General features: G+C 44.8%; 1 protein-coding gene across 6 annotated transcripts in view; it reads left to right on the plus strand.

The window, feature by feature from the left end:
- Positions 1 to 13,281, plus strand: part of LOC146188269 (uncharacterized) — a 219,207-nt gene that overhangs the window by 109,072 nt on the left and 96,854 nt on the right. For all 6 annotated transcript variants that reach the window (XM_084603714.1, XM_084603717.1, XM_084603715.1 and 3 more), the window contains 3 exons: positions 3,641 to 3,791; positions 6,045 to 6,518; positions 10,472 to 10,574. In XM_084603714.1, coding sequence (XP_084459840.1) covers positions 3,641 to 3,791; positions 6,045 to 6,518; positions 10,472 to 10,574 — 728 coding nt within the window. The remainder of the gene's footprint in view (positions 1 to 3,640; positions 3,792 to 6,044; positions 6,519 to 10,471; positions 10,575 to 13,281) is intronic.

A 13,281-nucleotide genomic window follows, 5' to 3' on the forward strand; every position in this document is an offset into this window, starting at 1 on the left:
CATGAACCACTTGAGCAGCGCATCCTCTACGTCCGCATAGGTGGCCTTCCGCAGGCGCTTTCTGTCCGCTGTGTTGGCGTCGGAGCTGCTGATCTTTTTCTTATTCTTTAGAATTGTCGAGATGGTTGATTTCGACACGTTATACTTCTTCACCAGCTCGCAATTTTTAGCACCTTGGGACAGTTCCGTCACAATTGCTCGCTTCGTTGCCATGTCCAGCGCTTTTCGTTTCGTGACCGCTGGAGGCAGGGAATTCCCGTCCGCCATCCCAAATTATAAGACTCAGGCCCGACAGACGAAGTGCTCACACCACACCCACGAAAGTGAGAACAAAACGCCACAACTGATGGAGCGAACGCGCACATGCGACAATCAACTTGCGAGGAAGTGCTAAAGGAATGGGACGGGATGGACCGGACACACAGCGGGGCATGGTATGCAGCGGGGAGACCAATGAGAGGCATCCCTGAGCGTCAGTGCTGCCACCTGTTGGCTCCTATTATAGTTGCTTTCAATCGCCCATGGCCTCCGAGATCACCTCTGCGAAAACAGGCCCGCAGGGGTAATCTCGGAGGCCACCAACCGTCACGGCCGTACTGAATGCAGTGGCACGCGCGCGCTGCGCAATCAGTCTGCCCGTGCAAACAGTACAACCGCTAGCGTATGGAGAGGCCTGGCCCTTGGCATGGCCGCTCAATGGAACAGCCACGAAACGAAACATCGAAGACTATTCCGGCGGCGGGCGCCATGGTGACAGGCGAAGACGAGGGAATGGCAAAGGAAGAGGGGAGCGGAGTTGCGTGGAGGGGCTTCAGTCTGGCCTTGAAAACCATCCACACACCGACACTCATAGGCAGCGCGCGTCGGCGCGCAAAGGGTGTCTCGCTTGCGAGGAGGTTTGTTAAAACAGACAGAAAGGGACCGGAGCCCATTGTTACCTCGCGTCGGGGCGCCGGATTCACGCCATCTATTCGCTGTAACCGATCGGCAGCGCTCAAGGACGTTCGTTATATGTGCGATTTTGTGCCATTGAAGTCATGTATATTTTGGCGGTCGCTCGGGTCTCGTTCGTTTTAAGCGAAAGTTCGTCTTAAGTGGGGTCGACTGTATTATTTCTGGGAGGCAATGCATTTTAACTAGGTTTAAAGTTTTTTGAAGGGCTTGTGCTGACGGACTGAAAAAGGTGGTACTGATATCCATTATTTTGCTTTAACAAGTTGTCTTTTTGTATGTATTTCAATTCTTTTAGTCCTGTTGAAGCAAAATTTCTAATTTCAGTTTCAGCTTTAGCAAAAGCTTATTAGCATAATGGCTAGAAACAGCTACACTGGGCAGCTAAGTTTGTGCATTTCACCAGAGCTTTCAAAAGGCTGCTACTGCACATGCAACGCTACTATGGCACCCAGTCCAGCTGGAGCCAAGTGCGACCGCTCCTCCACCGCTTGGTGAGTGGCACAAGCTGCTACTGCGCATGCACCGTAACCAGGCCAACCAGCTGCGCCGTTTCACAGGTGTTCCACCACTGCACTCGTTACAGAGATGAGGAGGTTAGTGGCATCCCAGCAGATATACGCACCGGTGCGGAGAGGAGCAGCAGGGTACTTTCCGCACTGGGCATGCTCGTGCCGCCACTGAGAGCTGACCGAGTGGAGCGAGAAGCGTCTGCCGGCATCGAATGCTCATGGGATGAAAGTGTGTTCGGTCACCTGGGGTCTTAAACGTGCACTGACATCGCACAGCACATGGATGCTGCTCCATTTCTCCACCATTGAAACGCGGCTGCCGGCGGTTGGCTTTGCAGCCGGGTACCCTTGCTCCACAGGCACTTTTGCTTCACATTTGGTTTGGCAGTGTTGAACCCTTCTAATTTTTTCTAATTCCAATTTTTAACTCAAATTCAATATTTTTATACAATAATGAAATTTGAGTTTGCATTTTCAATTCCAATTGTATTTTTGTTATAAGTCATCCCTTCTTCGTTTCTGCATGCTGTTTTCCTGTTCACACCTGCTAGCCTTCATAAGATTGTGACAACCATTACAGACTCTTGACCTCATCAGCTCTCAGAAGATGCTACCACACCTTTTATATGGTTGAGAGTTGATTGCGCCGGGAGGGAATGCCTGTCGTGAAAGGGCAGAGGTAATGGCTTCACATGACAAAAACTATGGTGAGGAGACATGTTGCCTGCATAGCTAGAAATAATAATTTCTTTTCAGTAAAATGTCCTGTGTATTAGTAAGAGACACATGTTGCAACATATCTGCCCATTATGGCTCATCTCTCTGGGCTCTCTCCTTTATTGCATATCATAGGCTACAGAGATACAGAAATGTCTTGAAATATGCACCTGAGAGGTAAACTGGTTTGCTTATCTGTAGAAAGAGATACCATTGCCGTGTGCTGCATGGTGTAGAGCTTAGCATGCTATTGTTAGAATGTGAAAGCCCAAGATGTATTTAGTATTCATTTATTTACTCTTGAAGCCTATGTCATAATAGAGAAGTTACATGGGTTCAACAAAATCTGGTCATACAAACAAAATAGACTACAAAGCACTTGTATACAAGTAAAAGGCATGCCTTGAAGAAAAAAAAAAAAGCTGAGAAAGAAAAATATTTAAAACCGTAACACAGCATTTCGTGAGTCTAACTTTATAGGTGTGAGAGCTTTGTACAGGACGGCAGGAACTCTGTTTAAATAGGGGCTTGTGCTTATGTTGAAGTGATTATTGCACAACAGATATAGAAATTCTAGCCTGATGATGTTTCTTTGTTTCAATAGTGGAGGAGGTTGTAACTCATGTAGCATGTTTTGATAGAATGAATCTGACCTCCCTTCTTTGAACCTATAAAATAAATATGAATGAACAGTGATAACTATTTAACATTGAAGATGATTGGTTACACGTGCTTGAATAAGAGATGTCATAGGGAAGGCCATGCAGGATATAGTGTAGGTATGTGTAGCACGAAAGTGCTTCATGGGATGCTCAAACAGAACAGGAATTATTATTGCTCTCGTTTTCTAGTGTTGCCAGTACAATGTAGAAGGTGCATGCATTGCTGTGGTTCTACACTTCTTTGCAACACCACGCACAGTGCAGTCTGAATATTGTTGCCCTTCTCTTTTACTTTGCGACTGTATATTGTGCTTTTAACCCCAGAGGCAATCTCGATTGGACTCTGTCTACCTTATATTTTTCTCATATTAGTACCCAGTGGTTTGTTATTGTTTCAGCGAGCCTGTCACTACTTTCAGCACCAGCAGTTCACAGTGCATTATACATATTCCTCCCAACTGACTAATCTCATTCTAGCCTTGAAAGCAGGTTTATGCACTAATCCAATAAGGCTATTATAGTAACAAGGTAGATTGTTGAGCTAGTTGGTTAAACGTGTCATTATATACAGCAGCAGAGAAAGCAGTGACACTGAAGAAACATGCAGACAAGGGTGATGCAGCACCATTCTTGTGTTTTCTCTTCCGCCACTTATAAGGATCAAGTGTGGTACTAGCTGCATGACTGCGCTCATGAGTAACCACTTCATAACTGTGATGCTTGGAATTTTAACAAAGCTTTCTCGTTGGACCTGGGCACTGATTGCTGGCTGTTGGTTTTGTCGATGCTGTTCTGCAGGAGGCCAAGCTGTCATGTGGGGACGCCTGCAGTGGGCGGCGGAAGGCACGCAAGCCATTTTGTGGCTGCTGTGACGTTCCACCTTTACAACACCAGCGATCGCTCAGATTTGCAGTTAGCTATCGTCGCCTTCATCATGGCTCCAATAAATGTGAGTTTGTTACTATCTTATGAGCCTAGGAAGTTTGTGGGGGTCAAGTGGCAGCAGCTAGCACCAAACTGGGCAATTGAAAAGAGGCCCTTCAACTGCAGTCGGTATAGTCATACTGTTGATGACGATCATGTGATTACTTGGGCGAGTAACCTGCAGCATTGACCTGACATTGACCTTATGGGGTCATCCAGATTCGCCTTTCTTTTTGCAGTTTTCTGCCCTCTTCCAAGCTACGCATGTCAAAACAAAAAGAGAGTTTCTAATGCAGTCAAATCTTGATATTTTTGATATTTTTACCGGGTGTAACAGTATAACATCTGAAAAAATATAATGAATTGTGCAGGACCGCAAAAAATTGTTCGCTAATTTGAAATGAGTTTTTTTTTCTGCTGTGTGCAGCTCAGATAACCGCACACTACATTACACCATAACAGCATATACACATTCCACTTCGCGAAACACCTCATTAAGTATGTGATTGCACCAAGCGATGAAAGTATGGACTTCATTCATGCATAAAACAAGGTCAGAACTTGATATGACTTCATCTTCAGGTTCCTTGAAGTCTGCAAATCTTGTCTCGGTCTATCAAAATGATCACGGCTGTCAGTGGGGCAGTTGTCTGCAGAGGCCAATTCCTCGCTTTTTCTCTGCGTCAATTTCTTGTAACGAAAGCTGCTCTCCTATCTTGGCACCTTCGCTGACTGCAGTCATCATCAGATCTCGTAGTAACTGCACAAGATAATTCGCATCAAAAGGAAATACCTTCTCATGCACACGAATGGCACAAACAACCGATCGACGAATGACGCACAACACAAAAGGAAATATGGAGGGTGGCTAGGCCTGCTGGCTTCTGTCACAGCTTTGTGGTGGTGCTAGGAGCTGGCACTAAACATGCTGATGATGATAGCAACAGGCCACGCACAACACAGAAGGAAATATGGAGGGTGGTTAGGCCTGCTGGCTTTTGCCACAGCTTTGTGGTGGTGCTAGGAGCTGGCACTAAACATGCTGATGATAATAGCAACAGGCCACGGACCATACAGACAGAAACAGCGGTTTCTGTTTCACGCGAAAGTTGCGAACTGTGGCGCTGCTAATTTTAGCTGAATTTGTAATACTGATCTTCCTACATAATAGAAGAAAACATGAATGTTATTTTGAAATATACGCTGTATTGAAAATTGAAATTCGTAATTCTGAAGTATTTTTACATTGAAAACATATGAGACCTGTTGGGGATGGTAAAAATTTGTTAATGTGGTGTTCATTGTAGTGAGATTGGACTGCAGTTGATGCTGATTGCAAGCAACACCTGCCAGCTCTCATGAGCATTTGGCATCTTAGGAGCATGTTGCACCTGCATTGTCTGCCAGTTTTGTTGGTTCAGCACAGATTATTGCTCCCTGAAACTTCTTTGGATTTAGGAAGTACATCCAGTGGTGTTTCAGTGCCTACTGGCGACAAAATACTGCTACCAGTCAAAGTATGAGGAGTGTGTCATACTTATGCTGCGGCTGTGTTTGCATTACCACATTAGTGCCACAGGTAAGCTCTTGTGATTGATGAGAGTCGGTAGCCAAGGTTGGGGGGGCGGGGGATGTCCACTCACAAGGTTCAAAATAGGTAAATGCAATAAGTATTGTGTTCTGAGTTTGGTGGTGGGGCAGTTGCGCGTTACTGCCGCAGTGCGGTGGGAGTGGTGCTCCATACTGGCGACAATGAGCAGGAGACCTGTGTGGCATGACAGCAGCGATGTGTTTTAGCAGTTTTTTTACTGTTGTTATGGCTGGGGCGGGGATGAAGTTTTAATAGGGGAGAAAATATTGGCCAGGAGGCGCTGCATCTCTCTGTGCGTCGGCGCCCTCCATGCAGACCTCAGCAAAACCTCCGCGCATCACGTCAGCGTCTGCTCCTTGCTGCATTGAAAAGCTTGTTGTCGTCTGCTCTGCGCTTGTTTGCACGCGTGCGGTTGTTTCTCTCCTCCTCTGGCCACATTCTGGCCGCCGGCGCGCTCCAACAAAGGGCAAAAAAAAAAAAAAAAAAACTGTGATGAAAAAATGACGGCATGCTTGTTCGCAAAACTTGTGTGAAAACGGTAGGGGCTAGTATTGTGACGCAGAGGTTTTTGTCACAACAGTATCGAAGCCAAGCAGAAGCCAGAAGCATAGAAAGTGGTGCCATTTTCTCTGTTTCATGAGTCCTTGTTGTTACAGCAATGGATTCTTTGTTTCTGTTTCCTCATAGGTCCTGCTCGTGGCATCCCACGAACCTACACCCGGGACAAATCCGCTATTGCATTTCGGCGCCGGCATTTGGATTTTGCAGATAAAGATCCATTTACAGCTTCAGAACTGCCTGCAGCCCAGAAGTCTAAGGATGACGAGTCACCTTCTATTAGCCGGGAACAGTGCGGCAATCAAGGAGAACCAGCAGCAGAGGCCTCGGAGAAAACTGCGTCCTATCTGAAACCTAGTGAAGAGGAGGATTGCATAGTTCTGCCCTCGGTGAAGCAGCCTGTTGTGAAGGACTTTTTGAGGCCAAAGCTTGGCAGGAACCATGCTGAGGCGGGGAAAAAGGCAGCAACCGACAGTAATCGAGGTCTTGCTACTCGGAAAGTGCGTGCAGATTCTTGCAAACATGTGGCTGCAAGGGAGCTGAACAAGGTCGTGAAGACAAGGCACAGTGGCTCAGAGCAGTCTGCGTTAGCTGCCACAGAAGGTGAGTGCATGTTGCCTGAAAGTGGGGTGCCTCGCATCACAATGCATGAATGCGTGCCCTTGTCCCCTAATCTAGTTGCGCTTGTGTTTCTTTTAGCATGTTGTCACCCGTCTTTGGCACAGTACAGAATATAGCCATATTGGCAACAATATAGCCGTTCAGTGGATCACAGAGAACCATAGTGGTCATGTCTAAAATTTGTTTTTGTAGGAGAGAAAGGTTCAAGCCAAACATAGGAAGTATCGAAGATGCAAGTGCCTTTGAAACTATCATTCGATACATTTTGTGTAGCGGTATTAGGTATCGTGTGCTGAAAATGATGGTATTGGAGTATTGGCGTTGAAAATACACATTTAGTGTATTGAGTATTTTGATGGTACTCAATACTTTAAAAAGCAGGCAAATTTTTGGGCTGCTGGGAGTCTGACTTCGGGTGCTATTACAGTCGAGCTGGCAGCTCAGTTTGAGATGCCACCTCAGTTCCCACCTGCTCAGTTTCTTTCAAATGCCCCATTTCGTTAGCCTCGCTGATATCTCGGTCGATTCTTGCTCGTTCTTGCGGCACAGAGATACACAAAAAGATACAAAAACGACAGTGAAATCACAAGGACGGAGAACATGTAACTGGGACCACACCACACACAGCTGTAGCCCTAGCCATTATGCCACCACTTGCCTTCCACCATCTCTCAGGCACCTGGTTATTAGATGGTATGCCGTTCAATGCAATAACTTATGCACAACCCCTTTTCAATCCACAGAGGTTCGCAAGACGGCCCGCCGACAAGAACGCCAGCTTCTGAGGTCTTGATCGGCCACTATGCGGTCAGCTAATCATCATTCTTGTAGCTTACGACAGTTGCTTTGAAACAAACTAATTCTGATGGTTTAAGGATGGGACTGCCTAATGAGCCCTGAAGGGAAAAGCCCAGATTAAAAGCCAGGAAGACCAACCTCCCCTACTCAGAGTGCAAGAGCATGACCATTTAACTTACAGTGTGAATCCCATGCTTGCCTTACCAAAGAAAGAGCTGCTTGTTTAGCCTTAGCAATGCAAAGAGTGCGCAATAATGTTCACGATTCGCAACAGCAAAGGAAAAATATCCTGAGGGCCATCTGGACTTCTTTCCCGCATCCTGCACTTATGAATATACAGTCCAACCCAGATATATTGAACTCAAAGGGGATCGCGAAATAGTTCGATTTATCGATAAGTCGATATACAGAAATCAGCTTGAGGCGCCACTTGCGATCGTGAAAAATGATTGCGTAATCGTCCCACTCACATAATGAACCCACCCTCTCTCTACTTTTGCCGCCGAGAATTTGAAACGAAAAAAGCGTTAGTCAATGCCACATCCGTATGTTTCAGCCGTTGCATCTATAGCTCTTTTATTAGCAGCACGTCAAGATGCTGCACAGTGATAACGTCGGGGCGTGTTTATTTTTTTATTATACTTTTAATGTTAGCTCCTGTGGTAGCCGGAGCAAACTTGGCAGAGTGCCCGTGATGGTTTAATTCCACAAGCCTGGTTCGATTTGTGACGCCGCGCTCGGGCGTGTGTGGAGTCCACTGCCACAAAATTATTGGAAAGCGTGATAGGTGTAAATGTCGTTTGAAGTGAACAGTGCTAAAAGCCGGTGTCATGATCGCATCTGACCGCGTGCTTTCATTGATTCATGGATGCTAGGATGGAAGACAATCGGCAAAAAAAAAAAATCTGCTGCCTCTTAGCGTTCGCAGCCACCATAGCTTACACTATGCCGCGCGTTCAGCACTACAAGGATGGTCGACTCCCGCAAAAGAAAAAAAAAATTGCCGCTTCTTATTTTCTGCAGCCTCCATAGCTTAAGGGCCGCCCACATGGAGTGAACTTTCTCTGTGAACTTCATACGGCCCGATGGAACGCCGATGCACCATCGCTGTGCCATACCGCATGCAGCGAGAAACTGGCAACTGGCGGCGTCGGTGGTCTAGTGAGAAAACGTATGATCTAGTCTGCTTCAGCAACACACTTTTCACACTAAATGACATTTCAAGAGCAACATATAAGATAGGCAGCTCTAAAATGGCGCACTGCAGCGTTTGTATAGAGCCTTCGAGCATGTCCAAGGCAGTAGCAACAGCGTATTGCAGGCGCGTCTTTCTGAAGCAGAGTTTAAAGGGATAGAGACACCAAATTTGGACCTGAGATGGCGATGTGACTCGACTTCTGATTGAACCGAGGTACCTTGCAGCGAGTTTCATCCGCGAGCTTTGCGTAGAACATATTTTAATTTGATTTTATTGACATGCCTGAAGAAATGTTCAGTATGCTCGCACGCATCAACATCAACATGATGGGTTTACTGCAGTGATTACAAAGTTTTTATCCCACATTTGTTGATAGAAAAATTGTTAAACCAATAACCATTGGCTTTTCCTGAGTTCATGGTTTAACACTCTCCTCTTTTCATTCTTTCATTATCTTTAGGCCATATTTTGCTATATGCAGTGTTATCGATCCCATAGCCATTGGGTTCTTTTTCTGGTTCATGATCAACATTTGTTCATTATCTATGTCATATTTTGCTACACACAACAGAAGCATTTAACCCATAGCCATTGGCATGTCCTGGGTTCATACCTAAAGGTATTAACACCACAATTGTATTCTTATGACATGATTACACTAGTACAGACACTTAATTTGGGTTAGTTTTGAACAGATGGCTTTGACGTTTACTGAGCGGCCGCCGGGCCCCAGGCAGTGTGCTCCTGACTGATGTGACGTCACTTTTGACCTCAGCAATGTCATTGTCCCGCGGCCCCACCGTCACCCCCGCACCTGAGAGAGGGCCTGCGCAGGAGATGCAGGAAGCCGGGGAGAGGGTTTAAGACGCTCGCTAGGCGAGGGAGCGGGTTCTTGGCGTGAAGGTGAGAGGGACTGCGTGGGAGGTGCACAAGGCTTTCTGCGAGCTTTGCGCACGTGGAGTGTGGAATACATCAGGCGAAGGAGGTCTAGGGGGTGCCTACGAAGGTACGCAATTGTTTGCACGCTTGAAGGGAAGGATAAGTAGTGTGCAGCGTGGTTGAAAGCTAAGCACTGAGTCAGCAGTTTTGTAGGAACATGAGGAGGTGTTTTACGGTGCTTTCAACATTATAGAAAAGAAAAAAAAACGTCCGTCTCTGCACCTTGTGAGTGCCACGGAGGAAGGGAAAAATCAGCGGGTTCCTTTGGTGGGTGCAATCGCTCGCGATGTGGGTGGCTAGGGAGGCGGGTAAAAATTATGTGTTATCCGCTTTTGTCAGAGCTTTGACAAGAGGCTGCTAGGTGCTGCGATTTGAGAAATACTGATTAATCTGCTCATTTTTATTCATAAAGTATTGTTTTGGTCACCCTCAATATGATAGCTACCATCTGCACTAGAAATCTCGACGGCAATTTTTTTATTCCATATCTTTAACATAAGGCTGCAAATGCAGCAAGCAAGGAAAGGGAACCAATGTATTTCATAAAATATTCTTGACATTCATATCTTAGGAAACACAGTTATATACAGGAGCAGTATTCATTTGCATATCGCAGTATGTTTTTTCTTTAAAGGTAACCTAAAGTAAGGGGCGTGCGCTATTAAAGAACTCCAAAAAAAAAAAAAAAAACATTAAATTCAATAATTTGTTTGTTTGCATTCTGCTCTGTTTTTGTATTTTGCTCATTTGTTTAAACCCAACTATTTTGCCTAACCTTGTTTTAAAAACTCCATTGCTTGGATCCTGCATTTTAGGATGTGAGATTTTTGTTCCATTGTTTCGGCTGGTTACACTGCATAATTGTTATATTTTGCTTCCAGTTATATTTTTATGCGTATGCATCCCCCTCTTAATTCCTTCAGGCTGAGTTCCTCTGGAGGTGCTGGGAGTAATAAGAACCAGATTATGAGTGATCCTGTACCTGATGGACTCTTTGCAGATGACTTCCTTGGTGACCCAGTTATATTAAAAGAGGGAATTGAGCCATTGACTCCACAGAGACACTTGGATGGCAGCTCTCTCCATTCCAGTCGATCAAGGCAGTGAGTTTTTGCAGTTCGCTTTTCTTGTAGTCTGTTTATGCTACACGCACACAGTCATACAAATGGTAGTCTTTATGCACAGGCAGGAGTATCCAAAATGGCTTAAAGTGATTCCCACATTTATTCTGGTGCACAAATAATGCAGTACTAACATGTCTACAGGTTTTGATGCTGGTGTAGACGTGTGTTTAATGAGACCTGCATCAGAAGCAAAAACTGAGATGTTACTATAGTGCTGTGCTGTTTGGATTCCTGGCTCTGTTTTTGCAGCAGCCCTCCTTTGATGGTGTAAACAGAGCATGAAAAGGCTCTACAGTAATGGAGAAAAGTTTAGCAAAATACATCCTCCAAAATCCTGTAAGCATCAAGATATATCATTCCTAATGTAATGAATACTTTTGCTCTCTTAATTTTTTAGAGTACAGCCTGTAACTGAGCCGCAAAAGAGAGTCACGAGCCAAAGAAAATTTTTCAGAAGAGAAAAAGCCACGAGCTGTGCACCACTCGCTCGTGACTTTTCTTTTTTGCTCAACATCAGGCAGTCGCATCACTAGCAGATGAGGACCAAGGGACAAGATACCTCCAACTACGCTGAATTTCCAGCTTTCTTTGGGAGATGTTTCTTCTGTGTAATTTTCTTTCGCTCATAGAAAAAAAAGAGTGCTTTGTATGCTTCATAATTTCACATACAAGCATCTCCCAAATTCTTTGCCTCGCTGTATCGCAAGAACGTTTAAATAGCTGTGCTCAAATTTTGCATTAAAGAGTATCAATCATCCCTAGAATCTTTTTACTGTATTAAGCCCAATGCTTCTGTAATGGGACAATTTGTATAGTTGAACATCAGCAATGTGAATTCTGTTAGGTGGCAATAAATTCCGAATGCATTTTTGAATGGCTGTGCAGAACAGGTAGCCAGAACAGTACCCGTATTTGAGGGACATATTTTCAGAGAAGTTGAATATTCGTTGTGCTGTGGCAAGCATTGCAGTATTGTATCAGGTCTGATTCATTTTTTTCACTGCCCTACTGCCCAGTGCACATTTTCCAGTGGATATTCAGCAACTTGCGACAGATTTTTTTTATTGTAGTTCCATTGCACACACTAGCTTTGCTGTTTCTTCTATCTTTGGGTGCCTCTTGTGAGCCATGTTACAGCTACCACCTACCCAATTAACAGCTCTGGTCACTTACAGCAGGCTCCTCACTCTGCAAAAGAGGATGCACTCTTTTGTGGGCAGTTGGCCATCCTGTGAGGTACATGCATACTACCTGGCTCGCAAAAAGACATGCACAAACAGGAGAGATGTCACACATGCCTATCCTGTTTTTTCTCCTGTCTGTGCATGTATGTGTGCTTTTTGCTTTTGAACTAGGCATCATGTCCAGATTCTGCCCTAAAGTTTAATTTGTTGGGTTTAAGGGGGGACATGGGTCTTGAGCAAAATTTTCTTAATATTTGTCCTGTCAGTATGAAATTTGCAGGGTTTATGTAAATTCTTGTGCTGGTTTCAAATATGTTGTTAGTTTTCTTCTACATAAATTTGCTGAGTAGTTACAGCAACTTTGCTGTTCCAGACTTGCGGGAAGCTTGTAAAAATATCTACTGAAGGGAAATTGCTAAAATGCACATGGATCTGTTCTTGAATGTCTAAGGAACGCAATAAAACAAGTTTTGTGCTCCTGCCTTACTACAAGCCAAAGTTATGGAAGTTTTAAGTTTCAGCTTCACAAGTGCAACCACCCCCTTTCTACATCTTCGTATGTTTAAAAATTTTTCATGCAGTTGAGACCTTGTATAATAGCTTTATTGTGTTCCTTTAACACTCACGAGCCAGTAAAAATAAAAATCATTACAATCTAAGGAGTAGGTGAGCCACAATGCCACCCGCAAAATAGAAGGGTAGGCAAAATTTTCATTTTGAGAAAAATGGAAAAAACGAATTGCAATGTCAAACACTAATTTATCAAACAAAAACTGTAGAAATGCAGGCCACTGTGGCCTAGAAGGCTCCTGGACAGTAATCTGCATTGGGTTTGCCCTTCTGCTTTCGTTTTGCTGCAGTCTGAAAAGCTGCAGAGGAAGCACGCTTCCTCTCTGCTCTCAGACATTCACTGGTGCAATGCACACGTTTACAATTTAAAATTGCTATAAACCTCCAGGAATGTAGTCTCTTTGCTTTCCAACGTCCAAGTGTCGCCTCTTTCATTTTGATTTGCAGTTGCAGCACATTCAGTTGTCACTTTTTCGTTTCGTTTTTTTTTTTTTTTTTTTTTCTTTTTACGTACGTCGTTTTGCTACGTCCTCGCATCAAGACCGTGGTGAGGAACGTTTATTGCGGAAAAGAAATGTAATTTGGAGCTGTTTGCTGCTTCCCGGTGCTCTGCATTGCACTAGAAGCAAGTGAATTCCCTAAGGACTATGAACGAGGTCCGATCGGCGCAAACGCGCGGCGAGCGCTACGAAGACGACGTGTCCCGCAGTTTACGCATTGGAGAATAAGTTTGACGGCGATTCCTTACCCCCTTCACTTTTTTAAATGCCAATATCGCCGCCGTATGTTTTACGCTTCGCCAATCTCGGCAAACTGTTTAGATCTGACGATCGTGAACTCCGCATCGCCAAGCGGACTGTCCGCCGCGCTGCCGTCATCGTTACGAACACAATCCGTCTACCGCTTCGTTGCTAGAGTTGGCGCGAGTTCAA

Source organism: Amblyomma maculatum, chromosome 5 (genome assembly GCF_055883805.1).
Source record: "Amblyomma maculatum isolate TAMU_Amacu chromosome 5, ASM5588380v1, whole genome shotgun sequence".
NCBI lineage: Eukaryota > Metazoa > Arthropoda > Arachnida > Ixodida > Ixodidae > Amblyomma > Amblyomma maculatum.